The 27,857-nt window shown below is 48.7% G+C and overlaps 6 protein-coding genes across 6 annotated transcripts; 3 read left to right on the top strand and 3 right to left on the bottom strand.

The window, feature by feature from the left end:
* Positions 1-4,530: 4,530 nt before the first annotated feature.
* On the bottom strand, positions 4,531-16,797 carry B0J16DRAFT_372925 (uncharacterized protein; the record flags this gene model as incomplete). Its single annotated transcript, XM_046130501.1, has 10 exons — positions 4,531-7,352; positions 7,409-9,256; positions 9,306-10,003; positions 10,056-12,294; positions 12,342-14,293; positions 14,381-14,546; positions 14,603-14,722; positions 14,772-15,410; positions 15,465-16,109; positions 16,167-16,797. The coding sequence occupies 10 exons, from the start codon at positions 16,795-16,797 to the stop codon at positions 4,531-4,533; spliced, it is 11,760 nt and encodes a 3,919-aa protein (XP_045983912.1).
* Positions 16,798-17,024: 227 nt separating this feature from the next.
* B0J16DRAFT_147195 (uncharacterized protein) lies at positions 17,025-18,566 on the top strand. The gene has a single exon (XM_046121988.1). It carries the CDS (start codon positions 17,344-17,346, stop codon positions 18,466-18,468), a length of 1,125 nt encoding a protein of 374 aa, XP_045983911.1. The 5' UTR covers positions 17,025-17,343; the 3' UTR covers positions 18,469-18,566.
* Positions 18,567-18,632: 66 nt separating this feature from the next.
* Positions 18,633-20,110, top strand: B0J16DRAFT_343424 (chaperonin 10-like protein). The gene is made up of 2 exons (XM_046128033.1): positions 18,633-18,915; positions 18,966-20,110. Exon 2 carries the CDS (start codon positions 18,999-19,001, stop codon positions 20,058-20,060), a length of 1,062 nt encoding a protein of 353 aa, XP_045983910.1. The 5' UTR covers positions 18,633-18,915; positions 18,966-18,998; the 3' UTR covers positions 20,061-20,110.
* A 453-nt stretch (positions 20,111-20,563) lies between these two features.
* On the top strand, positions 20,564-21,777 carry B0J16DRAFT_400358 (O-methyltransferase-domain-containing protein; the record flags this gene model as incomplete). Its single annotated transcript, XM_046132508.1, has 2 exons — positions 20,564-21,332; positions 21,379-21,777. 2 exons carry the CDS (start codon positions 20,564-20,566, stop codon positions 21,687-21,689), a joined length of 1,080 nt encoding a protein of 359 aa, XP_045983909.1. The 3' UTR covers positions 21,690-21,777.
* An 84-nt stretch (positions 21,778-21,861) lies between these two features.
* Positions 21,862-23,602, bottom strand: B0J16DRAFT_147182 (uncharacterized protein). The gene has a single exon (XM_046121987.1). It carries the CDS (start codon positions 23,388-23,390, stop codon positions 21,993-21,995), a length of 1,398 nt encoding a protein of 465 aa, XP_045983908.1. The 5' UTR covers positions 23,391-23,602; the 3' UTR covers positions 21,862-21,992.
* Positions 23,603-24,913: 1,311 nt separating this feature from the next.
* Positions 24,914-27,814, bottom strand: B0J16DRAFT_363232 (uncharacterized protein). The gene is made up of 6 exons (XM_046129859.1): positions 27,541-27,814; positions 26,858-27,456; positions 26,768-26,799; positions 25,419-26,712; positions 25,221-25,352; positions 24,914-25,160 (listed from the first exon to the last, which is right to left on the bottom strand). The coding sequence occupies exons 1-6, from the start codon at positions 27,672-27,674 to the stop codon at positions 25,111-25,113; spliced, it is 2,241 nt and encodes a 746-aa protein (XP_045983907.1). The 5' UTR covers positions 27,675-27,814; the 3' UTR covers positions 24,914-25,110.
* Between the last annotated feature and the right edge of the window lie 43 nt (positions 27,815-27,857).

Raw genomic sequence — 27,857 nt, 5'->3', positions numbered from 1 at the left:
TGTTGTGGTAGTCTCAGTGGTAGTTGCCTTAGTAGTCGTCTTAGTAGTAGACCTAGTTATCGTAGACTTTGTTGTTGTAGTAGTCTCAGTAGTAGTTGCCTTAGTAGTAGTCTTAGTGGTAGACCTAGTTGTCGTAGGCTTTGTTGTTCTGGTAGTCTCAGTGCTAGACCTAGTTGTTGTAGGCTTTGTTGTTCTGGTAGTCTCAGTGGTAGACCTAGTTGTTGTAGGCTTTGTTGTTCTGGTAGTCTCAGTGCTAGACCTAGTTGTTGTAGGCTTTGTTGTTCTGGTAGTCTCAGTGCTAGACCTAGTTGTTGTAGGCTTTGTTGTTCTGGTAGTCTCAGTGCTAGACCTAGTTGTTGTAGGCTTTGTTGTTCTGGTAGTCTCAGTGCTAGACCTAGTTGTTGTAGGCTTTGTTGTTCTGGTAGTCTCAGTGCTAGACTTAGTTGTTGTAGTAGTCTTAGTAGTAGTAGCCTTGGTAGTAGTCTCAGTGGTAGTCTGAGTAGTAGTCTCAGTGGTAGACCTAGTTGTTGTAGGCTTTGTTGTTCTAGTAGTCTCAGTAGTAGTAGCCTTGGTAGTAGTCTCAGTGGTAGTCTGAGTAGTAGTCTCAGTAGTAGACCTAGTTGTTGTAGGCTTTGTTGTTCTAGAAGTCTCAGTAGTAGTTAGCCTGGTAGTTGTTGTTGTCTGAGTTGTGGTAGGCCCAGTAGTTGTTGTGGTTTGAGTTGTAGTAGTCCTACTAGTTGTTATTGTAGTCTGGGTTGTAGTAGGCTTAGTAGTTGTAGGCTGTGTGATAGTTGTAGTCTCAGTAGTTGTTAACTTTGTGGTAGTTGGCCTTGTTGTTGTAGTAGTCTCAGTAGTACAAGTTGTAGTCTCAGTGGTGGTTGACTTTGTGGTAGTTAGCCTTGTTGTTGTGGTAGTCTCAGTAGTGGTAGGCTGAGTGGTTGTAGGTCTGGTAGTTGTAGGCTGTGTTACAGTTGTGGTCTTAGTTGTAGTTGGCCTTGTTGTTGTGGTAGTCTCAGTAGTGCTAGTTGGAGGAACAGAAGGCCTTGTAGTTGTAGTCGTAGTCCAGGTTGTGGGGGGACGGACAGGGCCGGTTGTTGTGGTAGTCGTAGTCCAGGTTGTGGGAGGACGGACAGGGCCGGTTGTTGTGGTAGTCGTAGTCCAGGTTGTGGGAGGACGGACAGGGCCGGTTGTTGTAGTAGTGGCCCAAGTAGTCTTTGATGGAGGTATCACAGGCCCCGTTGTAGTCGTGGTTTGTTTCCAGAGCTGTTTTGGAGCCTGGAAGCGAGCTGCAGAAGTACTTTGGGCAACATCTGACTGTTGGTCAGGCTCAGAGTCTTGAGTAGAAGCAGCAGCCTGAACAGTGTTTTGGTTGACAGCATTCTTAGCAGCCCTAGTGGCGGGAGCCTGAGGGGCAGAGGAAGCGACATCATCCTGGTTCGAGTTTCCTGACATATCATCTTGTGATTTCGAGGATTCCGAGGTCGCCTGGGCGGCAGCGGCGCCATTCTGAGCTTGCTTTTGCTTGCCCTGCCTACTATTACCAGAGCCATTGTCCTCAGGCTCGGTAGTATCAGAGTTTGACTGAGCAGCAGCACTCTGAGCAGCATTACTGTTGTTGTTGTTGTTGGAAGTATCATCACCTGAATTGGAATCGTCTGACTGGGATTGGGCAGAAGTACCCTGAGTATTATCGCTGTCATCATTGCTAGAGGTATCGTCTCCTGAGTTGGAGGAACCAGACTGGCGCTGAGCAGCGGCGGGATTCTGGCCATTGTTCTTGTTGGAGTTGCCCGAATTATTGCCTTGCGTAGCGGAATCATCTGACTGAGACTGACCACCCTGGGCATTGTTATTGTTGCTGTTGTCTGAGGTATCATCCTTCGAGTCAGAATCATCAGATTGGGGTTGAGCAGCAGCAGCACTCTGGCCGTTGTTCTTGTTGCTATTGCCTGAACCACCGCTCTGTGAGCCAGAATCATCAGATTGAGACTGAGACTGAGACTGGGCGTTTTTCTGGTTGCCGTTGCCTGAACCGCCGCTCTGTGATCTAGAACCACCAGACTGGGACTGAGAAGCGCCACCACTCTGTCCGTTGTTCTTGCTTGAGTCATTATCGTCAGAAGTAGAAGTGTCCGAGGTGGGCTGAGACGAGGTATCCTGAGCGTTATCTTGCTGGCTCTGGTCACCCTTTCCCCGTTTCATGACTGGTTCTGCAGCCCTATTAACGAAGGCATGGGCCTCTTGAAAGGATGACCCTGAGTGAACCCGAGGTAAGTTACGATTATCTCGAGGTTCGAGTCGACTAAAGTCTAAGACGCTGGCGTTAGCCGCGCCAAAGGCAGCGACAGTGAGGAAAAAGAAGCCTCTCATGTTTCAGGTATTCAAAAAAGAACTAGCGAAGGAATATGGGGTGAAAGGACAAGTGTCTACATGCATTGAGATGCGGGCATTCTTTATACCAGGACTTACAATATCGATTCATCCATTATTACACTTCTTCCGCGTATCCACTACCCCTCCCACACAGCTACACACACACTTTTATGTACACGAAGACACACATGCATGTCCAAATGATCGATTGGTTGGCTAAGACCGGAAAGAAGCTATTGAATACGGGCAGCATGCATGTAATACAGTATCATGAGGTCATCTAGACATATCTAGACTGGACTGATAGGGCGGACCGAGAGTGCCAGCCAGTTGAACAGTCTTGACAGCGTGCACAGACTTGTATGGCAGATCTAGATGCTACGTACCTGTTGCTCGGTGCCGGTAACGGATATTTCCAACGGCTTGAGCGTTATGGGTACACTACCGGATCGATCACAGGAACGAGAAAGGAAGAAGAAGGTGGTCTCGTGTGGTCGGTTGGTCGGCAATCTAGACTGTTAGTCCTGCTTTAGTCAACAAACGGTCGCATACGAGATGTAAGAGAGACGTGTGTGGTTATGAAGCGGCTTGTTAGTTCTGCATTGGAGGTTCTAAACATGAGACCATGTCTTGGAATTAGCAAGCAAACAAAAGGTGGACATAGCCTTTGTGTTCAGGATGGGGTTGTGTTGCGATAGCGTCTGAATGAGCATGGCACAATCTTGGACTAACCACTGGGCGGCATTAAGCACATGGTGGTAGACGGGTGGTATCTGCGGATCGCCAACCCCAACGGCTTCCCCACTAACGAGGCTCTGCACTCAATTGACGTGTAAAAGTGTTTACTCGTTATAAGACAACATTATCCAGTTCCGCCATTCTGGTTCAGATCAGTAATCATGTCAAACTTTTAATCCCATGCAGTTTTACCGACAAACATCCCCGGGATTGAGTTAACGGAAAGTGGCAAATTCTGCTGATTCCCTGCATTAGCTCTCCGGAGTAGTGATATACGAGGTCCAGACAGGATGACACCGGGTTTTGTGGTGTTTTACTTTGCGTTTGTTGCCGGGTTTGCCGTTTGCTCACAACCAACTAGATAACTGCCCTGTTTTCCGCCTCCGAAGTAATTTTCTGGATCGGCAATTTGAAACCGAGTGTGCCAGTCCCAAGAGCCCGGTACACGGCCCCAAGGCTTGGTCTTATTGTTTCGTATTCAGAGCTTAATCACAATGGACAATTGAGTTAAGAATGAAGATCACGTTTGCTCTCGGGTAACTTCTGATTATAACACTTGCTGTATTGGGCCATAGCGGATCCCAAAGAGATCGGAGCTAACTAAAACTACTAATGGTAATACCTCAGTGATGTCACTACCTAACCTATTCTGTGAGGAGGATCAACTGTAAGCAAGCGAGCGTGCTTACACTAACTTTATCTGCATTAGCGTAGATCTGAATTGCTGACGCCTTCACGAGCCCCTCAATTCTCCCACGACCTGCGATAAAGATTTATCACGAGCATGTCTAAATCAGTGATCACGATCACTCCTCATCGGCGTTGGAAGATGCCGAGCAATCAAATCACCAGACAAAGGTCTGAGCAAGATGGTCACCATCGAATAAGACCGAGAGACTGCTAAACTCCGGTTTGCCGATACATCGGTCGGTACCCTTCCAGATTACTCCCGAGCTTGCGAGATCGGCTATCGAGCATCAATATCCCGGGGTTCATCCATCCATGAACGAGTAACCGCTTCGCCCTGTGGCAAGCTGTTCCCAGATTTAAGCTTAAGAAGGAAGAAGGGTTTGTAAATCCCCCGAGAGTTTATCTCCTATGGCTCTGGCTCGAACCTCTTGAAAGAATATATGTCTTGTTATAATCGTGCATTAATTGAAATGCAAGTGAAACGCCCTTGCATAGACGACGCTGCTTATCACCGAGTGTTATTCACTGTATTCTGGAAGGCGGGCTTGGCAGTGTCAACAGACTGTGGCTGGGCCCAATGTTTGCTGCCACAGGCAATTGAGTTTGGGAGTGATCAAATTGTTGCAATTGCGTACATTGTGGCTGAACACTTTCTAAAGCTCCACCTCTCCAGCTTCTCTTCTTCTATTACTAATCTACTAAACCACATTTTGTACCAACCTTAAATTGTTAACGCCTTGAAAATAGCTGTGATCCCAGAATGAGATCCTGTGATGCCAAGAAATAAGAAAAGCCTGCCTTCTTCGCCCTTCCAAACCATTCTAAGATGGGGATATAGGGAAGTTTGCTCAAGCCATCCTCCGACTCCACCACTGCAGCGAAGGATTTGATATAAGCTCGCTGACGTGCTTTGTGTTCCAAGATGCAAAGTCCTTCTCCAGTCTGAGAATTAAGAACAGTCTCGTGAATAGCTTCAACGACCTCATTGACGGGCACGACATCCACAAACCCGCCCACTCCATCAAAAGACGGTCGACATCCGAGCAATTTGACAATTTGCATAAGCTCGTTGACAATGTAAATGCTTTCCTCCTCTGATTGCCGCACTAACTCGCACGCGACAGGACGGTGGCTGAAAACGGGAAGGTTGGTTGAGTCAGCAGCTTGTTTCATGAAAGCCTCTGACGCCCATTTAGTAGCCACATAACCGTCACCGCCATCTGCCGGAGGCGTTAGTCCGCTATTGTACTTGGCAACAGCGCCGGACGACAGGAAGTGCAAAGGAATGGCTCGGCCCGAAGAAACGACGAATTTGACGAGCTCCTTTGTTGAGTCCAGGTTGTCGGCCTTCAGAGCTTCGTATGTGTCCCAGAAGGATCGGTTGGCAGCACAGTGAATTATAACGTCTACTTCAGCCGCAAGATGAGAGTATGTGGACTTTGGTATACCCAAGTTGTGCTGCGCAAGATCACTTTGGACGATGTTGGCTTTGCTACCGGGATAATTCACCACCTGGCGATCGTTCAAAGTGCGGCACAGACAATGAACTCGCGCCACGCGATGATCTTTGAGTAAGCTGAAGAGGAGGTGGCGTCCAAGATAGCCCGAGGACCCGGTCAGCAGAACATTAATATCAGTGCTTTTGCCACCGGCACGGAGTGGTGTTTCGAGCTGAAGATCAGTGGGGAACTTGATCTCTTCATCCCAGTGAATGGCATTGACAGGGCCGCAGTCCTCAAGAATACTTGCCATGGCACCAAGAGTGCTTGATCCCATAAGTGTTACGAGCTTGGGCGTCGTCCACAAGACTTGTCTTAGCAAGGCTTGGAGCTTCACTAGAAGAATTGAGTTGCCTCCGATGAGGAAAAAGTCCGACTCGTGGGTGAGAGTACCAGGGTCCAGGGGCAGAACGCGGCGCCAGAGCTCGCTCAGCCTCTGCTCAGAGGCTGTCAGACTCTTGGAGATTTCCGACTGAGTTGTCTGCACGCGAATATCCTGAATTGCCTTTCTGTCGATTTTGAGATGGGCGGTTCTTGGTATGTCTGGCAGTACCTGGAATACAGATGGACGCATGTAAGGCGGAAGTGGGAGCGCTTGTCTGAGTGATTTCATGACGCCTTCTCGATCCTGTTCAGGGAATTCGGGGGCAAAGACAACATGAGCTGTCAGATAACGGCCTTCCTCGGTTCCTCTTACGGTAGCGACAGCATGAGACAGAGCGCCGGCAGAGTGGCTAATAATAGTCTTCTCAACCTCATCCAGCTCAACACGGAAACCACGCAGTTTGATCATCGTGTTTCCTTCCAGACGACCGTCGCAGAACAACAGTCCGTCATGGCATAGCCGACCCCGATCGCCACTGCGGTACACAGTTCCCGATGTGCCAAAGAACGTGTCGGGTAGGAATTTATCTCGGGTAGACTCGGACATATTGAGGTATCCAGACACAATACACGGGCCGCCAAGAACAATCTCGCCCTGGACACCAAGAGGTACTGGCCGCATCTTGTCGTCAACAATGCAGACCGAAAAGCCGGGTAAAGGATATCCCGCAGGTAAAGGGTCCGGAAGATCAGGGTCCGCATACTTGAGGTCAATTCTGTGTGAGAGAATCGTAGTCTCAGCTGGTCCATATCCATTGAAAACGTGGAGATTTGTCAACTTCAGAGTGCCAAACTCACGGGCGAGCTTGTAGCTCATCGCCTCACCGCCAGAGAATGCGTATTTCCATGAGGTGCATTGTCGCAGAGTTTCAGTACTGTATCGAAGCCAAAGATCATATTCCGAAGGAGTGGCAGTTGTATAGGTCACGGACTCCTCTACCATGATTTTACTGATCTCATCTGGGTCCCCTCTCTTGCTTGCAGGCACAACGTAGAGGCATCCACCGTTAGTCAGAGCGGCCATGGTTTGATCAAGTGAGAAGTCGAAACTGAATGGACTCTGTTGAAGCACCACAAGATCTTCATCAGCCCTCGCAAAGGTCTTGCTTGACACTTCAGCATAAGCTAGGAGATTTGTGTGCGTCATCATGAGACCTTTTGGCTCGCCGGTAGAGCCGCTAGTGAAGAGGATGACAGCGAGAGATCCAACTTTGGCATGATTGATCTCAGTAGAGTCTTGACAAGTCGACTCATCGAGACTATCGAGCTGGAGCTTGGTGACGAACTTGGCACCGATGAGATCAACCTTATCATCTGTAGTGATATCCGTGATAATCACAGAAGGTCGAGACGCCTTGACAATACTGGCCAAGCGAGGAATGGAATTGCGGAGATCGAGAGGAACATAGACTGCTCCAGCTTTGAAGATTGCAAGAAGAGAGCAGATCCAATCAGCAGAAGGCTCCTGGAATACACCAACGACCGTGCCTTGAACTGTTCCCGCGTCTATCAGTGCCTTGGAGATGGTATCGATACGGTTACCCATCTGTGCGTAGGTCAGCACATTTCCGTTGCCGTCCTTCAGCGCAATCTTGTCGGGATTATTCTGGGTCACTTGGTCGATCTGGTGACTGACGGTTGGCGGCCACTTAGACTTGAACTCGGGCGCTACGAATAAGGGTTAGGTAATTGCATGTAGCACAATTCTTTTTGCGACTACTTACCCTTGCCAGCGTCAACCACAACCTGAAGATCATGCTCAGACCAAGCAGGAGCCGCATCGACAGCCTTGTCACTGCCCCGAATCATGTACTCAAGCACGCTCAGGTAAGAACGAAGGAGCACTTGGGTATGCTCCTCAGAGTAAAGTTGCTTCTGCAGCCTCAAGCTTAGAAGTGTGTCAGTGTTGATATTCTCTGTCACCTCCAAGGCAACGTCATATCCAGTGCCAGCATTGCACCACTTCTCGTCACTGAGTTTACAACCACCCCAAGAAGATCTTTCTTGGACTACTTGTCTGTAATCCATGAAGACTTGGAAGATAGGAGTGTGCTTGTCGGATCTTGGAACATTCAACTCTCGCAGCAGCACGTCGAAGGGAAGTTGGGAATGCTGCAACGCGCCATATACTGCGTCACGGGCAGTTTGGATGGCCGAGCTTACTCGTGAGCGCGGCTTGCCCCGTTGGAAGCGAAGTGGGAGAAGATTCAAAAAGAAGCCAAGACTGCCCATAAACTTCTTATCACCGCGATTCGCATCAGCTATTCCTATGAATAACTCCTCGATATCGGGAAGCAGGGAGAATAGAAGAATCTTCAAAGTAGCCAAGTAAACATGGAACGAAGTCGACCGATTTGCGCGGGCAAGCTGTCGGACCTTCGCTGAGACGTCAGGCGGAATGCTCAACTTGGCTTCATGCTGCGAGTATTCATTGGCAAGTTGTCTTGAAGCTGTGGTTGCAAAAGGGAAAAGTCCAATCGGTGTAAACTCCTTGGGGAAGTTCTGACGGTAATACTCAATGGACTTGAGAAGATCACCATCATCATATATCTTTCGTTGTTGGAGTGCAAAAGTGCGATATTGGGATTCTACCGGAAGTGGTGGAAGTCGGTGGTTGATGTAAGCAGACTCGAGGTCCTTGAAGAAGACACTGAAGCTGTATCCATCTAGATAGATGTGATGCATACCAGACAGGAGGAAATGCACCTGCTCAGAAAGTCGAAGTAAAATGATCATGACTCCTTCTCCACTACTCAAGTCCCAATCTTCTTCATGCAGACGCTTCAATTCTGTCTCTGCTTCCTTTTCGTCTGCGATGGTTTTGATCGTCAACTTCATCGTAGGAGGATTGATCCCTTGCATTGGTGTTCTCTCATCTCCATCTTCAAACCAGAAGAATCGGGTCCTCAGAATCTCATGGCGCTCCGTAACAAGCTGCAATGCCTTCTCCAAAGGTTGCGTACGGATCGGACCCGTGAGCTTCAACATAACAGCCATATTGAATGCCTTCTTGTTGACTAGGTAGTCATTGAGAAACCAGAAGCCGGCTTGACCGTATGACATGATGCTGGGCAGCTCGTTAGGAAATGTTTTCAAGGGAGTAAAGTTATCCGTACTTGTTGGGGCATCATCTGACTTGTCAGGAGGGCTTGAGTCTTGTCGGTCCCAAGATGTCAAGGGAGTGTCGATAGGTGAGCGGGACGAGTCAGAGCCTGTGTATGGTTTGTCTTGGTCGCTTGTGCCTTGAGAGCTTTCTGGAGGTGTGACTCTGGTGGGCGTTTGAGATATGACAGTAGTTGGTTTCGCTGACTGTGCGTTGCCGGCTTCAAGCGATGACACATCGAGAATGGAGGGAGACAGAAGGTCAAGGGACTCATCCACCAGGTCAGGAACCGACATGCCGCCAAGAATCTTGAGCACGGGAATATCAACGTCCAGTTCTTTGATGAACCAGGAACGAACCTCGACCGCCATCAAGGAGTCGACGCCTTGTTCAACAAGAGTGACCTTTTCGTTGATTACCTCATCAGGACCAACTGCCAAGACTCTCCGAAGTCGAACGATGAAGGATTCTTGTTAATGTTAGTAACTGTCTTCATTCATAGGGTGCTTGAGATATACCTTTGATGATGGCAACAGCATCTGCCCTAGTCTTGACATCGGCAAGTTGTACTCTCACTGGCACAGTAGATGTCTTTCCAGTGTATGCCTGGGTATCCAGCCTTTCCATGAGGAAATGCCCGAATTTGACATCCTTAAGATACTGATCGCTAGCTTGAGCATCTGTGTAGATGGGTGTGACGCCTGTCACAAGCTCGCAGACTTCATGACAGTCTGGTCGACCGAGTACGATGGCTTCAGCAAAGAGTTTCTGCAGATCTTGCTCCGACATAGGTTTGTAGCCCATCTTAATGAAGGTGTCTTCACTGAGATCTTCAGCCCTCTCAACATATCCAAGGCCAATGATGGAGCTAATGTCGATAGACGAAGCAGCAACACCACGCTTCCTGCGTTGCGCTGCGAGGGCGTTCATGTACATATTGCCTGCGATGTAGTTGCTCTGGCCACTGTTGCCCATGACAGCGGTGGTGGAAGAGAAGAACATGAAGAAGTCTAACGGTGTGTCGTAAAACATTTCGTCGAGTAATTGGGAACCGAGGACCTTGGGGTTGAGGACCTTCATAAAATCCTCATAAGGCATGTTCTCAAATAACGCATCCCGGAGGACCATGGCGCCATTGACCACACCTGCGATAGGTGGCAACGTCTTCTTGATGGTCTCAAGGCATGCTTCAATTGAAGTGCGGTCGGTGACATCCCTAGATAGTATCGTTAGTAATGTTTATTGGGTATCGGGACATTTGCGCTTACATAGGAAGAGCCTTGACTGTGGCTCCCGTTTCTGCGAATGAGTCAAGGAAATGCTCGGAGACGTTGGGTCGTCGACTGGTAAGCACGATATTTCTAGCACCTTGCTCCACCATCCACTTGCAGAGAGATTGACCCAGTTCTCCGGTCAGACCGATAAGGAGGAAGGTCTTGTCAGCTCCGAAGATTCTTCCATCGTCGATGGGATGAACCGAAGCTTGGATCGGCGTGTCTATGCAGTCCAGGATCGCAAAGCGAACTTGATCGGCGATGGGGTTGGGAGTGTCCTTCAACGAGATCAAGTCGGTAGATGCAGTTGTTTTTGCTTGAGAGTTGACCTCTTCGAAGGCTTTCTTGAGGGAGCTTGATACGTCTTTCTCAAACGCCGATTGCTGAGCTACATTACGTGGCCCGAAGAGATGCGCAGTATCAATAGTCTCGCAATCCCGAGGAAGACACATAGAAATGACCTTGCTAGTTTCGTCCTTGCCAGAATCTTGTGACAAACTGATGAATTTGCTCGCAGACTTCGGTAACGACGCCCTGATAACACGCAATGGTGATCGGCAATCTACGTATCGAGCACCGAGCTTGCTCATGGCTTCATCGGACGAAGTGTAGAAGATAGTGACAGAGACTGGCTTCGCGAGCTTGTCCAATGCAGCCCTGATATGAGGAGGTGCATCGTGAACGACAAGCGTTTCGCCCTTCACAAGATGCTTCAAGATACTAGAGGCGATAAGGATTGCTGAAACATCAGCGAGAGTCTTGACTGGGTCGAGCTTATCGAGAGGAATGCACCAATCTTCTGGGATAGAGACAGGTGACTCGGCGATGTGTGTAACAGCGACAACTGGTTCGTTGGATGCTGTATCTACACCAACACAAGCCATGACATTAACTCCAGGGGCTATGTTGACCGTCGCCGGCGAAAGGTGAGTGATTTGAACGGTTCTGGCGCTTATACCAGAAGAGCGGGGAAGTTCCTGCGTAATGTGTAGGGGCGAAGCATGCTGGATCTCCCACTTCCCTTCAAATTCCGCAAAGACGACTCGGTCGGTTTCCGTATTTGCTTGTTTGATAACCTTTCTGCGCTCAGCATTATATCTTGCGTTTCCAGACTCGTAAGGATACAGTCTTGGAATGATAGCTGTTTCCTCTTCGATATAGATCTCAGGTTCCAGTGACCAGAGCAGCTCATCCGAGCGAAGTTCCTTGGACCATTTACCAAGTATCTCCAGCCGCAACAAGTGATCCACAATCAATTCTGTGCATCGATCGGAGATTTGCTTGATGTCCAGAGCCTGGAGTGTGATGTTGGGATACTCGAAGCGCATGCAACGTCCCACTCCTGTGGTCATGTAAGAGTGGGGATTCTCAGCTCTGGCACCAGAGGTAATCCAGAGGATACTTCCACCTTGCTTCCAAAGGATCTTCAGAGCCTCCAATTTTCCGGACGTCATATTGGCAAACAGTGGCTCGTCGAGTTCGGTTAGAGAGAGAATGGTACAGAACTCAGGGAGACCGGTGTCGTTGAGCTCGTCGATAGAGTTGAAGCGAGAAATACTGGTGTATCTGGAAGAAAGGCGGCGAGAGATTTGATCGCACATCCGATGGACCTTCAGTGTTTGTCCACCAATAACTGCAAGTTGGGTGGACTTGGTCTCTGGAAGTGTTGCAAGATGTTCCATGGGAGATCTCAGAATCTCAATTCGCTCGTCAAGGGCTTGGGCACAGAAGACATGTCCAGGAAGGATCTTGTGAACAGGCGGTGTCGTCGTATCAATTCCACCAAAGCCGCACTTTGAGAGCAGAGAGTCCCATTGAGGCAGTGTTAAAGTAGGGCCCCATCGTCGTCCATGTTCAGCACCAAGCCACCAACCGGGCAAGCTACCCATAGGTAGTCCGACTCGTAGACAGTCATTGTTGACCGTCTCAAGGATAATGAGGAAGCCTCCAGGCTTCAGGATGCTTCTCACATGCTTCATCATATCCTCAAGCTCAAGTGTCGCATGAAGTACGTTTGAGGCGATGACAAGATCATATGCTCCCTCGGTAAATCCTTGAGACGCAGGACTTATGTTCATGTCAAAGGTCTTGAAGATCATTCGATCCGCGTAATCCTTGAACCGGTCTTGTGCCATGTCGAAAAAGCCTCCAGAGACATCGGTGTAGGTATAGGTTGAGAATGCTGAACCTAGTCGCGGCAGAATTTCTCGTGTTGATCCACCAGTTCCAGCACCTGCATCATGTTAGTATCTAGTTCCATATCAATGTCGCAATACTCACCAATCTCCAAAATGTTCATTCGCGGATAGCGGTGGGCTATCTGAGCTGTCATGTGCGCAATGTACTGGTTCACGAGATTCAGACCAAAGCCTTGCTCATAAACATCTTGCAGCATCCCATCCTTCGTCATGTGCTCGAGAATGTTGCCAGAGTCCCGAATGACTTGAGGGAGGTTCTCTCCTACAGACTCAAGAAGACGAATATCCACGCGTTCGTAATGCTTCTTCAGGAGTTGCTGAACGTCATCATGCGTATCATTCTGAGCGCTCGCTGGGATATGGGGGTTACCGCCATTGGCTACCTGGGGAACGACATGGGCCGCCCAGTCTACAAGGTGACGGTAGTGAATTAGAGTATTATCCTTTTCCTCTGGTGTGATGGTCTCAACCAGGCGACGCAAGTAGTAGAAGGCAATTCGTTCACAGTCGAGAGCCATCTTGTAGTCTTCTGGTTTGAAGCTGTACTCGGCAGCGGTCAACTCACCGTCTGGGCCGGCTAGCCTATAGTCGAACCTGGAGAAGAGTACAGCGTCATTCGCTGGTGTTGCTGGAGAGAAAGGGACAAGCTCCATGCCTTCGATTTGGAGGAAAGTATCTCCTGTCTCTTTAGAAAGCAAGTTCAACTCAACCAGCACCTTAGAAGTTTTCCTTTCTTCAATTGCAACAGACTGATATGTGAAGCTGTTTTGCTTGCCGATGCCCGCCGAAGTGAAGTAAGGATTGATGGCAATCGATCGGAAACTGGTAGGAAGATGTAGAGCCCACAGTCTCTCATCACCGGGACAGCAGAAAGCAGCGAACGTTGTCTGAAGGGAAGAGTCCAGCATTCCAGGATGTACCATGAGTTGATCTTCCCAGTTAGATCCAGATTGGTCTTCAAGTATTCCAGTAGCAAAGTTGGCTTTGCGGCGGATGCTTGTAGTTCCACGGAATGGCCATGAGTAGTTGTATCCGAGTCGCGCAAGGAAGTCATAGAATCTGTCCACAGACACTAGCCGAAGGTCGTAGTCATCTACCGCAATGTTGGACAGTTGATCAGATGTTGGGGTTCCCAATGAAGCCTTGATTTGAGCGGTTGCGTTGAGACCCATGGTTGCAGTATGGGTCTGAGGGATACCAGAGTAACAACAAAACTCGGCCTGGATCTCAGTTTCAGATCGGCTAAGGATCCTGACCTCGAACAAAGTCTCGACACTTGCATCTTCGTCGACAAGTGCCAGGGCGCGGGTAATGCTCAGGTCCTCGATGGTGATTAGACCAAGGCTTGAAGGTTCCGCAAGTATCTTGATCGCTTCGACAGCCATGGAGATGTAGCCGGTAGCTGGGAAGATGATTTGTCCCTGAAGCTGATGGCCTTGGAGCCAGGGGATCTCCTTGTGACTCAAGACATTCCGCCATTGGACTGAGTGCGATGTCTCACGATCGTGACAGCGTCTGCCGAGCAACGGGTGGGGAGCTTCTTGGATACTGTTAAACCAGCCAGATACTCTTGACATGGACATGAACTGCTTCGCGTGGTCAAATGGATAGCTGGGAAGGTCTTGAATAAAGGAGGGTCGATCCTTGGATTCAGATACGATAGCTTCAAATTTCTCAAAGGCGAGCGATCCTGGACCTAGGTGCGTCCAGATGAAGCCAAGGGCATTGGAGAATTGATGTATGTCGTCTTTTCCGCGAGCGATGACGCCAGTGTAAGGCGGGCGACCCTCCGAGATTGCTTCAATGGTGTCCAAGGCGGGGGTCTTGAGTGCTGGATGAGGCCCGACTTCGATGGCTAGATCATATGGACCGCCATCTTCCCAAGCCTGACTAACAGCAGGCGAGAATAGCACAGCGCTAGTCATATTATCGACCCAGTAACTTGTAGTGAGGCTATCTGCGTTCATGATTTGACCACCGTGGACACTGGAGTACCACTGTGTCTTGGTAGCGGTGGCAGTCTCGATACCGCATCTGTTCATCGCCTCGAGGTATGGCTTGGCACATGGAACTACGTGCGAAGAGTGGTAGGCGGTGTCTACCTTGAGCTAGCGGGCAAACTTCCCTTCATCCTTGAAGATCTCAATAGCCTCAATGATAGCATCCTCGTCGCCAGATAAGGTGATGCTCGAGGGAGAGTTCTTGGCTGCAATTTGAATACGGCCTTGGAAGGCTTCAAGCTCACAGAAGTCTGCCGCATCTTCGAAGGTTGTTCCGACAGCCATCACTGCAAAGAATAACCAGTTTATCTGTCAAGAATAAGAGGCATGCGTGGTTACTTACTGGCACCTTTGTGCCCATTGGGAGATTGGGCGAGTTTTGCATAGAGACCTCTGTAATAGGCTACCCGGATTGCGTCTCTGGCAGTAAGCAGACCAGCGGCGTATGCAGCTCCAATCTCACCTATAGAAACGATTAGTCTTTAAGCTCACAAGACAACTGTGTAACTAACCGGAAGAATGTCCAACAACTGCAGACAGCTCAATGCCAGCTTGACAAAGCAGGTCAACAAGTAATACCTGAACTGCAGTGCATAGGGGCTGAGAAATAGCCGCCTCAGCAACACGAGAGCTTTCCGCATCTGCAAGAATCATTTCCCGCAAAGTCCAAGTCGGGCGATCATCAGCAGGGAGGCTTGACAGTGCGTCATCAAGTTCAGCGAGTCTCTTGGACGCAAAGGGTGACTCTTCAAGAAGCCTGGCTCCCATTCTCGGCCATTGCGTTCCTTGACCTGTGAAGATGCCCAAGAGCTTGGGTGATGACTTGCTCAGCTGACGAGTGCTGATGCTGCTTGATTGTTCTCCGTCGACAATCGCATCAAGTTGTTTGGATGCATTCTCGGGGGTAGATGCAGTGATGGCTACACGATAGGCCAGGGTTGAACGTCTTGTTTGAAGAGTGTAGGCTAGACCCTTGAGTGATATCTGTGGTTTCAGCTTGAGGTGTTCTGAATAGGACATCAGCAAAGATCGGAGAGAGGGCTCAGATGAGGCGGAGAAGGTCAATGGGCTAAACAAAGTCCCAGAGACATGGGCTGTAGCATTGGGCTCATAGGCCTCTATAATGGCATGCGCATTTGTACCACCAAATCCTGTAAAGCGGGTCAGTAATCATGCCACCATCAGTAGTAATTCTGTGTCCATACCGAAGCTATTGATACTAGCTCGTCGAGGTTGACCAGAGCATGTTTCGGGCCACGCAAGGGCTGATGTCGGTACCTCCAGGTTGTTATAGAACGGTGCCACCTTGGGGTTCAAAACATCGAGATGCATGTTAGGCGGAATGACCTTGTTCTGTATCGCTAAGGAGGTTCCAATAAGACTTGCAAGACCGGCTGTACCCTCAGTATGACCGATGATCGTCTTAATGGACCCGACATAGAGCTTGTCCTCTTTACTCAGGTTGCCTGGTGAGTAGAACGCTCGGGAGATGGCCTCGGCTTCCCGGGGGTCACCCGCCGGAGTTCCCGTTCCATGTGCATGGAAGAATTGAGGTCTGTTCTCTACCTTGTTAATGTTGAGACCAGCTCGAGCATAAGTGCTTCGAATCAGGTCAGCTTGGGCAGTGGCGCTGGGCATGGTCAGACCTGGAGTTCGACCATCCTGATTAACTCCAGTGGCGCGAATGATACAGTCGATGTGGTCGTTATCTCGGATGGCAGCACTGAGGGGTTTCAAGACTACGGCGGCAATACCCTCTCCACGGGCATACCCATCGACGTCCTGGTCCCACATCTTGGACCTACCTGAAGGTGAAAGCATGGAAAGTTTGCTTTCGGCAACGTACATGCCTATTAGCTTTATTATAAGTAAGTTTCCTAATATTCGCAAGCAGTCTCGATTCTTACCGGGAGTTAGAATGAGATTCGCTCCAGCCGCGATGGCAACTTCGGATTCTCCACTTCTCAGTGTCTGGATAGCCTGATGAACAGCTACCAAGCTTGAAGAGCAGGCGGTATCGATAGTCATTGAAGGGCCATGCCAGTCGAAAAAGTACGAGATTCGGTTTGACATGATACTCCGGGCCATACCAGTAGCACCATATCGGGGAAATACCTCCAAGTCCCTAGTGATGATGCCGCTCCAATCATCGCACATAACACCAACATAGACAGCTGTAGGTGACCCGCGAAGACCTTCAATGGTCTGTCCAGCTGAACAAAGACCTTGGTAGACGACCTCCATCAACAGCCTCTGCTGAGGATCAATGGCTTCAGCCTCGCCTGGCTGAATGTTAAAGAAATTGTTATCGAAGCTTGATGGGTCTTCACTCAAAAAGTAGGAGTGTCGAACATTGGTAGTGCCATGATGTGTGGCATCAGCATGATAGAATGCATCTGCATTGTACCGTTCTGGTGGCACTTTGCTAAGAAGGTCCCGTGGCTCTTTGAGAAGCTCCCAGAGCTTGGAAGGAGAATCAGAGCCGCCGGGGAAGCGACAGGCACTTCCGATAACGGCGATGGGTTCAGAGGCGTCCATTGTCAAGCAAGTCTGCAATGAGACGATAATAGAATTTGCAATAGGCAATGTTGAAATTGACGAATAGTTCGTTGTTGAGGTTTGACTTGGCTTGGAAGGAGAGATAGTGCATTCACATTCAGATATCTAGATATGTTATGAAGAACATGTGCACGCATTGCGCAATCAGCCGGAGATCTTCGGTTTGGTCAATGAACCAGTAAAACTACAATTTGCAACTGATGATAACGGCTTTCTTTCTGATAGGTGCCATGGACTTTTCCGAATATCGTAAGTTCCATCGCGATGCAGAATTAGCATTCGGATAAATTCGGTCAGGGCTGATCTGGACCAAATGCAATGTGTAAGCTGCAGGATCGGACTTTCGCAGAAATCCTTCTCAGACGCCGAGCCTACCGTTCAGAGCCAGCGTAAGAAGAGGAAAAAGTCTTTGTCAATTCAGCTTTCGGTATTGTTCTTTCATGTCAGTCATTCGAACATCACCATACCCGAGTAGCGCATTCCTTCACTCGGTATTGTCAGATCTACATTTTACCAACCAGCACCATGTCCAACGCCACAGTATCTGCATTTACGGTAGACAAGTCCATTTCCGAAGAACCTGTACTTCTATCGCCCTTTATTTCTGGCTCTGGCAACGTCTTTCCGAAATTCATTTCGGTTATTCCCAAAACAGCATGGGAGCTTTGGTACTTCGACGGGATTTCCAAAAATGACAAATCCTCTATTGTCATTGGAGTCACTAGGAATGCCGAAGGTCTTAAGCACGGCGGGTTCAAAGTCCAGGTCTTTGTGGTCTGGGCTGATGAACGGACTTGGCATAGGGATCTCTTCTTTCCAGAATCCGTTGTCAGTAGTGACGAAAGCGGAGTCACAGACGGTGTCTGGAAAGACGCGACAAGCAACAGCAGCATTTCATTCTCTTGTGCTGGTGACTTGTCGAAAGCATCACTGGTATTTGATGTACCCGGCGTTTTCCAGGGCGATATGCATTTAGAGGCTCTGCCAGGAGACACAGGTCTTGACACTGATGCCAGACTGGGTCCCTCAGTATACTACGTGCGACCTATTGGTAGAGCCTCAGTCAAAGCACAGCTGTCTCTGTACTCGTCAGACGCGACGGCAGCTGAACAATTTGTTTTGGGCACTTCAGCGAACGGTGGCATGGATCGCGTTTGGTCGCCGTTGAGTTGGCCTCAAGTCATGACTGAGTCATACTACCTCCGAGCTCAAGTTGGGCCTTATGCAATGCAAGTAATGCGCATTTTCCCACCAGCGGGAAGTGAGGACCAGCCATCCACTATGGCGCGACTCTACCGCGATGGCCAGCTGATCTGTGCGCCTCAGCACATTGTCAATCGCGATGACGCGTTGATTACCCATGACTCATTGATACTGAGTAAGCAATCTCATTATGACTCGGAAGACGCGATCACTGGAGGATACCGTGACAAGAACACTAGCTACACTATTGAGTTCATTGGAAAGGGAAATGAAGGACAGCGTTGGAAATTCCAGGTTCGTCATGAACGCATCATCTGGAACACTCCGACAAGTCGACCTGGACCCGATGCCACTGGTAACACGGGATTTGTGGAAAGACTTTATGGTGGAACGATCGGAGAATCTTACGAGGGGGTTGGGACAGGTGGACAATGCGAACTAAGCTAATTTGTGCTTACCAACTTATCTTATCTTATCTTTGTCTATCTTATCGGGAATTCTTCTCTTACAGTCAGCAAATGGAAGTCACTGATTGGCTAAGCTCTACTTTTCGTTAAATTCAGTCAACATCTGACTTGATGGTTCAATTCACAATGATATTTCCATGACATTTCGGCTTTATGATAACACACAGATCATATTTGATCCTCAAACCAGTCTTTTTACTATCAGTCCCGAAATGAGATCTCCGTGTATTCATCCATTTACTTTTTGACGCGTGCATCCGATGCCTGTAGCAATTCGTCGTGGTTTTTCGGTCGTACGCTAAACATACCCTGCACCATGTACCGGACATTTTCGGTGGCATCGGGAGTTCACGACAAGCAATTGTCAATCAGCCAAAAAAAAGAGGTACAGGTTCATTCATCGTTCTAATATCTCAGAGAGAAGTTCGTAAGTGCATGTTACAATTAGAGTTATTCTTTATTTCACTCATACTATAGAATCATTTTACGACACGAATTGCTCAACCCATTATGGTTCAACGCCAGCAAACTGCCCTCGTAGGGACTGACGATGGTGGAATCCGCCTATCATCAACCGAGACCATCCCCAACATCACGGGGGACTCAGTCCTCATCAAAACCAAAGCTGTTTCAGTAAATCCAGTCGATACAAAAATGAATGGACCTTACGTCACACCTGGTGCTGTTGCGGGCTTTGACTTCGCCGGTGTTGTAGAGATGGTTGGGCCTGACACGACAAAATGCGACATACGCGTCGGAGATCGCGTCTGCACAGCAATCATGGGAATGAACCCTCTGGACCCCACAGTGGGTGCATTTGCCAAGTACACAGCTGCCGTGGAATGGATTTTGTTGAAAATTCCACCCAATCTCAGCTTTGAAGAAGGTGCTTCTTTGGGTATTAGCTTCATGACTACGGGGCTGGCTCTGTTCAAGAGTCTCGGGCTTCCTGGCAATCCTCTCTCCCCTGCCACTGAGAAATTGCCTGTTTTGGTTTACGGTGGCTCATCGGCTACTGGAACTGCAGCCATTCAGCTCGTCAAACTGGCTGGATTCGCACCAATCACAACATGCTCGCCCCGCAACTTCGACCTGGTCAAATCATACGGCGCTAGTGCTGTATTCGACTACAACGACCCAGACTGTATCTCAGACATCAAGAAGCACACCAAGAACAATATTCGGTATGCTTTGGACTGTATCTCTACTACACAGAGCATGCAGTTCTGTTACCAGGCTATTGGTCGTGCTGGCGGAAAGTACACTGCCCTCGAACCTTTTTCGGAAGCAGTGGCTCGAACAAGGAAGATGGTCAAGCCTGATTGGATTATGGGGCCGCAGATGCTAGGCAAAGAAATTCGCTGGCCGGAACCTCACTGGAGACCAGCTAATGCTGAAATGGGAGAGTTTGGAGTATACTGGACTGCTGTGTTGCGAAAGCTTCTCGATAATAATTTGATCCGGCCTCATGCAATCGTTGTAAGGGAAGGCGGACTCGAGAAGGTTCTGGACGGCATTGAAGATATCAGAGCTAAGAAGATATCGGGAAAGAAGCTTGTATTCATTCTGTAATCTAGTCAAAGCTATAGTAGTCTAGTATGATCTAGTGATTTGCTCTTGATACTTCTCTTGTTACTCTGTCTACATAACGTTTTTGACTGCAATTAAAAGTGACCATACACTCAATATTTGGTGAGATGTATGGAGGAATTGCAGTTCCACCAAACTCATCCACAGAATGTTGAGACTTAATGAATGTGACTTACACTTTGCAGCTAGCGAGGAAAACAATTCAGAATCTGTTGCGGGCGTCATGCGTTCGGAGTTCGTCGGTGAAATTCGGTGATGTCATGCACGGGGCTCCGCTTCGGAGGTCGGGAGTGTTGCGGCTTGTTCTTCGGGAATAACATACAGCAGTCTAAGCTCCTTGTCTGTGTGGTTTTTCTAAGGATAATCTCTAATGTATGCCAAATAACCCTTCATAAATCAGGAAAAGAGAGGTATTGAGCGCCTCAAAGCCGTGAAACCTTTTGACCCGGCCATTCTCACAGTCTACCTCAGCCAAGATTCCCATCATGTCATCTATTCTTTCGCGTTACCCAGAAGCAGAAACTCCTGTCCATGGGTACTTCTACTCCATGGTAGAGTTGGCCGTGGTAAGAGTATTTGTCCAACACCAGATATTCGATGCCATTGCCAATGATGGCACCTCAATTGAGGAATTGGCCACCAAGACTGGCATGGAACTGAACCTCCTCGAGAGACTGTCCAACTTCCTGATCGCATCCAAAGTTCTCTCATCCCCAAAGCCTGGCTTCATAGGATTGCCATCCGAGACAAAGATGTTTCAGCAGAGAAGGGCTAAGCTCTTTTACTCGCACATCTTTGATGCCTTCATGGGAAGTGCAGTCAAGTGGCCTCAGTATCTCCAGAATAATGGGCTTGCTGAGCCGCAGAAGTCCAATCGCTCCCCATTTGGACTGGGCGCTGGATATCCTGATAAGTCCTTCTATGATGTGCTTGAAATGATGCCTGAGCGCGCACAAGCTTTCAACAGCACCATGGCTATTGGACTGGGTGATATGCCGATCACAGGTATATATGACTTTAGCTGGGTGGCAGCATACGCTGGGATTGATCCTGAGAGGATGCTCATTGTCGATGTCGGGGGTGGCAAGGGGCAGGCCATCAAGGCCATCATTGAAGAAACTCCGAGCATTCCGGCTTCAGCATGTGTGCTACAGGACCTACCCAATGTGATCAAAGATGTCCCGGAGGAGGAGGGTATCCTCAACCAAGTACAGAAAGTCGGTTCTAGCTTCTTTGAAAAACAGCCAACCAAAGGTAAGCTTACTGTTGTAAAACTTTATCTGATACTAAGATTCTCTAGGTGCTCTTGTATATTATATCCGTCGCGTGCTGAATGACTGGCCCGACGATGAGTGCGTCACCATCCTCAAGAATATCCGGGAGGCTTGTGCTTCAGACTCGAGGCTTCTAATCTCCGAGAACCTCCTTCCTGATGAGCCGTCTGTTTCTCTTGCTGCTGCTGATCTATGGATGATGAACTTTGCTGGTAAGCGACGAAACGTGCGGATGTTCAACGACCTTGCTTCACGGTCGGGTTTTGAGATATCCTCAATTGCGAAGGACAAGACGTCCAACTCAGCGGTTATTGAGATGCTCCCTGTGCAGATCTAAACCAAAGGGAATTGAGCTTCTTTTAGATAGAGTACCCGTGAGATTTTCAGGTAGTCTGGTAGTGTTTGAATCGAATAATAAAGTCGACAGTTTGTATCTGTCACTACACCCGATGCTTCCAAGGGTTCTTGTTTAAATTTGGTAGAGAACACATTGGCGGGAGCCGCGATAGGTTGAACTTAAGCGTGTATGCCTTTATAAAATGTAGTATAAGCCTGTAACTATATATATGTACCTATCTAATTGGGATCTAGAACATCTAAGTCTCCCGCCGTCTTGAAAAGTGAAAAATACCCGAAGCATTCAAAGTTTCATCCTTTCCCTTATTAAGGCCTTGAGTGACTTGACCTTGATTGAAAGTTGTCTAATCTCCTCGCAATCCTCCTCACTGGAACCTTTGACAGTTGCTTTAAATACCGACTTCGCCAGGAAGTCAGTCCATAAAGAAGCGCGATTGAACACGTCACCTGATTCAGCCTCTTCCTCCTTGCCACATGATTGTTGCCTTACGGCACTGAGTGACCTCGGCAGGCCAACAACATCCTCCACGGACTGAAACGCATCTAGAAGAATTTGGACAGCGGTGTAGACCTTGGTGCATGTTTCGTCCGCGGAGGGCAATTCTCCGAGCTGCAGGCCCAAACCCCACTTTGGGGAAGCATGAGCAGTTTGAGAGGTATAAGAGTGCGGCAACTGACTCAAGTGACTCTCGAAATGCTCAAATACCAGGCTGTAGAGCTTGGTAAGGGAGGTATAGCAACTGAGGACCAGTAGCATGGTTGGCATGTCGACTGTAGTAGCTACAGAGGAGTGTGTAGATGTGCTGAAGTCGGACCTCCCGGGGCTTGTCCCTACAGTTGAAAGTAATTCGCCATAGTCTAGAACGTCTTCTAGCTCGAAAGAAGAGGTTGCATCTTGTCCATGGTTTCCAGAGGTGGCACAAGATGAGAATTGTTTGCAATCCATATTCTTGGACGTCCAGATGCATTCGAGTATGGTGCTAAAATCTTGCGACAAGCTCAGTACGCGACCGATTGGATAACTTTTCAGCTGATTCGATTCAGCTAGACTGGTCCAGAAGCTCTCTTCCAGAGTTCTCGAAGTCTCATGAATCTTTGTCACGAGAGCAGACAGCTGCACGATAACGTGAGGAGCAGTAGTAGTCTGATCCGGATATTCGGACAAGTCAAATTGCCATTCTTGACAATTGATAGCAGAGAGAGCCGAGTACGGCGCCATCGGGGCACTGCATAAGTCCGTGGCCGAAAATTGCTGTTGGCTGTTGTGTGTTGGCAGAGAAGATGGTGTAAGGTCAAATAGACTTAAATCGTGGTTGGTTCCCAACTCGGCCCAAAGATCCCCATCGCCCATGGATGGAGCACTATCAGATCCAATACGTAACCCCTCCTCCACTTCCTGTCTACCGACCCAGAGATCTGGCGAGCCAGGAACTAGTGTTCCTACTTGCATAGAAGCGATCTCTTGACCATTGGTACCAGACTTGAGATCTGCTTTTTTGACATTTGTGCTCCGCTTTGACTGACTTCTATGCCCGAAGACGCAAGTGACTTGTGCACGAATGCATCTGGTGCATCGACTGGAACCAGAGCGGGTATTCTCTGGAGCCACAGTGCATTTGAGCTTGTGAGAGCGACATCGATCGCATGAAGAACGAATCGATTGGTTGTTTTGGGTTGACATGTTGGCTATTCACCCAGACTGTCGGTAACTTAGCAGTGGGAACTTCCGTTTTGTTTCAAACTTGCACGGACCTCGCACTCATGAAAGAAAAAGGAACTGTTACAGTTAAAACGTCAATGTTACCAATTAGATCATGATGATCTGTTAAGTAACTGTGGAATGTAACAACGGCATGGATACCTATATAATTGCTCTCAAGAAGAATTCAGAAGCGATCCTTGCCGTTGCTGAGAACAGTCTCACGATTTGCCTTGTCGAGAAGGATTTGGTCTGCAACACAAGCAAGGAAGAATATGCACGGCTGTGGTGCAGCGCTTAGATTGTCTCCCCAGCTAGAACGTCAGGCCACTCCACAATAGTCCAGACATGAGATGGACCGAAGCCTGGATCGGGACGCCGAGTGAGGGGTTTTCCATGTGAGTGGTTACACAGTAGAACCGAAGTCTTGAAATACGCCGAATACGCTAACAAAGCGTAACTGAATTACGGGATGAACAATCTGAGGATTGAATGAAACCTTTAGTAATACAACAATGACAGTATAAATGCTTGGCATGTGAGTCTTCAAGGAATTATTGACACAATTGATGACTTTGGTTTGATCGCTAATCTAAGCGAGACGAATCATTGAGGCAAAGTCAAACCGAGATGCCTTCCTGCAAAATTGTCACGCTCGGCAGATGCAAGTGTGAGTTGCTAACTAATCATGTAGGCATGCCATCCAGGTTGATGGATGCAACCACAACTTCCACAAGGGGACAAATTCGCCTCTCCCCGGATCCAATTAGACCGAAACGGCAGCTCTGTCGGATAATCCGGCAAATGATGACCCGTTCAGCCATAAACATCAGGTTGGATGTGCCGCAGCTTAGCGTGTGCATTATCTTGCTTCGCACGCCATTACCCCTGGTATTGTTGGCGAATGAGCTTGGAAATGGTTGAGTCAAGTAGGAAACTCGTCTCAGCACTGGTTAAATTCGCTGCACTTGCATCATATCATTTAGCTCTTGCCATTCTTTTCTTGACTTAGGATGACACACATCGAGATTTCAGCAAGAACTTTGAGAAGTGGATCCGCAGTACTGTTGGTAAGAATAGAAGACCAGGGTACTTTGCTTTGGATAACGCAACATCATCCGATAGGCTCTACTTCTACGGGAGACTGGTAAACAATGAGGTAAAAGATGTCTGTCACTGACCCATGCGCTATGACATGTCTTAGAAATGCAGCATTGTCCCGTCAGACGTACAAATCCTATCGCGAGAGTTTCTGCCAAATGATAACACCCAGAATGATCTCGTGAGAGTCTAATCACCTAATAGTGGGTGGTCTCGCCTCATAAGGAAGTATTATGGTGAGTTCAGGCGGTTTCAAGGCCTCGGCAAATGCCGTCTGTCTAGGTTGCACCCCATTCATTGTATCGCTATTTCGGAACGGGCCGCTTGCCAACCTGACCTTAGCGTCTCGCGGATACGGCTTATGAACTGTTATTTAGCCTTGAATTTTCGCATCCAGCACCAGCCGCTAGCTTGAAACATTGTGCCTCATACGCCGCAGACTCGCAGGGCTGAACTACTTTGAATACGGACAACGCTAAGCGAGCTAGCTATAGCTAGCAAGTGCCATTAATTTCAGTTAAATTAACAAGAATGCGGAATTCGGCAATCGAAAGGGCTGCTGAGAAGTAACTTGCATCATTGATTTGTGGTCTATTGTATGTTACTGTAAGTTCCAAGGCCAATTCAAGGACCCCATCGCATCTACCGTCTCTACAGGTCATCTGTTAGCCTTTGAATAAACACGGGGTCGTGGTGACTACTATGACTGACCGTCCATCTCTTGCCACTCAGCTGTTGGGGTAATCATGGGTGCTGAAATAAGATCATCCGCGAACGTTGCCCAATTTGGCATCAGGGCGGAATTGAACATCGGGAATTGAGAGCCGAGTCCACCTGGAGTCTCTTATACCCCACATGTTAGCGCTCTTGGTACTGAAGAAACAGGCACCCTTGTACAGTGTGGCCTACCTTGGCTATAATCATTGGTTGCGGAAGGTGGGTATGTCGATGGCAAGCCAAAGACAAGGCCAGCTTCCCCCACGGAATCTGCGCTTGGCGTGTTGACCCTGTCTAAGACAACTGCTAGGGCTCGCACAACTTTGCGGGCCTCTTTGGAGGAGTTGCTTGACTGAAGCCAAATGTCATGTGATCGTCTGAGAGACGCCATGATGGTTTCGTCAAAGGAATCAGATTCTGAAACCCGTTGTGTTGCGCCTCGAGCATGCTGTAGATAGTAACAGAGGATGCTTGTGGCCAGAAGAAAGTCGTGGTTTACTAGGGAAGACACCCTCCATCTCTCCTGGTATAGCTGACAGAAAGGCTGCGTCTCCTCTTGAAGCATGTGTTGGTAATCAAGAAGCTTGAGTGCTGACTCCAACACGATGCGTCTAGAGCTAGCAGACTGTGCAAGAGGCAAGAACATGTACTTTCTGTGAAGGACAATCTTTGCTCTGTAGAATACAGTCTCCAAGATAACCTTCTGCATGATGTGCTGCGGAGAATCGGTGATGTTTCGTGCCATAGAGTGCCACTTGAGACATTCTGGGATTGACTTGCGTGCTTGGTCAAGTTTGTCATCCATTTTCTGCACTTCTGTGTAGGGATATGGTCTGACATCGGCAGAAAAGTCCCAGATGTATCCAATAGTTGTCATCAACCTTGCCTTGACGAGGCGATACAGAATAGGCGTGAGATCTGTATTGAGTCTTGATGGTGGCATCTCGACTGTAGCACTGTCAAAGTCGCTATCTTGAAGGTTCGAAGGCTCTTGGGTATCAGTCTGCCAATGTTTGACCATACGTGGTAGACCCATCTGAGCTGACAAACCAAGATCCATTTCGACGATGGTAGCCCATATTCTTCTGCGCATTTCAGCAGCAAATGGTGATAAGCCCTTGAAGTGCTTTGGGTCTCGATGATAACCCATGTGTAAGGCAAGCTGGACTGTATTGCCCATCAGGATCCAGATCTCGATCTCTGCATCGCTGCTGAGAAATATCTCTGCTGCAATGTACAGCATGAGTGTCTCCAGAACGAAGGGTCCACCCTTGGCGTAACTTCCGAGTACCAGGCACTGGGGGATCCTCAGTCTGAAATTATCCACCATTTCTTGCAGCTCCCGCTCCATAGAAAGGACTGCTGGTGATTGGACGCCGGGGTCGAGACGGGACTTCTCAAACTGGGTGGCTAGACACATGATAGTGAATAGTAACCCCAACCAGATGGGTGATGTTGCTTGTGGATCTTCCCAAAACGCTTCATACTGATGGATAATGTTAGCTATGCCCGGCCGTATTGGTGCATTACAAACTACATACCTCCTTCAGAAACTGGACGCTGTGTAACACAGCTATTGTAAGACGTAAGCCATAACCTTAATTGCGAATGAGGATTTCGGGTACACTAACCTGGAGACATCTCAAAAGAATTAAAGTAGCGGGATACCAGCCGATCGACTACAGAACGAGCAGGGATCGACGAGAGAATCTCATCTTTGTCAGCCAGCTTGGGGCATCCGTACAACAGCTGAGGGCCAGTGACCTGAGGACATGGAGGATCGACCCCCTGGCTATCGGAATGATGTGACTCTTCGTTATCAAGGTGATCCTTGAGCTCGGCAATGCCATCAAGTACTGCGGCCCAATGTGCACTCCCTACATAATTGGCGCCGCCACCTGTTGACTGCATACTTCCATAATCCGCCAGTGAAACAGCGGCGGTTACCGGCTCTTCATTGGTTGATGGAGCAGCAACTGCAGCTGGAGTTGGGTAGTCAGGGACGTGGGGCTGGCCACGGGGAGACGGGGTTGCGGTTGCTCCGACTTGGTCCTGGACATTGACGTTGGCGGATGAATTCTGCATCAGATCATATACCAAACTCTCAAGATGACGGATGCGATCTTGGGTGGTGGTACGCGTCTGATGTGCCACACTGTTACTCGAAACTCTATCTGACGCATAGGTACACGACAGACCAAGTTCCCGCTGTGCACAGCTGCTACAGGGTCTTTGACGGTCGCATCGAAGCCTGTCGGGGTGTCATATCAGCACGTGGGGGTCTGAGCGGTAAAAGAAAAACAGTGATACAGACTTTCTCTTTCTGCACAGGTTGCACGACAACTGCGGCTTCTCCCTTGGCCTACTTGATGGTAGACGAGCTCTTCCCTGGGGTGTCTTGCCCGGACCCCACTCCGTCGGACGGACGTCTTGGGCCTGGTCCGCCATGGATGAAAGGAATGATCTAGGCTCAAAAGGGAAGTGCGCGTATGTCAGTAAGATTGATGCCGAGTAATCAGCGTTTCGAAAAGTCAAAAGTCGGAGAATTTCTCTACGTAAGAATGGAGAGACGAATTAAGGCTGTAAAGATAATCTCTCTGGTAAGTTTCAGTCATGGTACGGCTTTTGTTG

The sequence above is a fragment of the Fusarium flagelliforme genome (assembly GCF_020744385.1).
Source record: "Fusarium flagelliforme strain FIESC 12 MPI-CAGE-AA-0113 chromosome Unknown B0J16scaffold_4, whole genome shotgun sequence".
NCBI classification, from domain to species: domain Eukaryota; kingdom Fungi; phylum Ascomycota; class Sordariomycetes; order Hypocreales; family Nectriaceae; genus Fusarium; species Fusarium flagelliforme.
The sequence above is the reverse complement of the archived record's forward strand: the minus strand, read 5'-3'. Positions and strand labels throughout refer to the sequence as shown.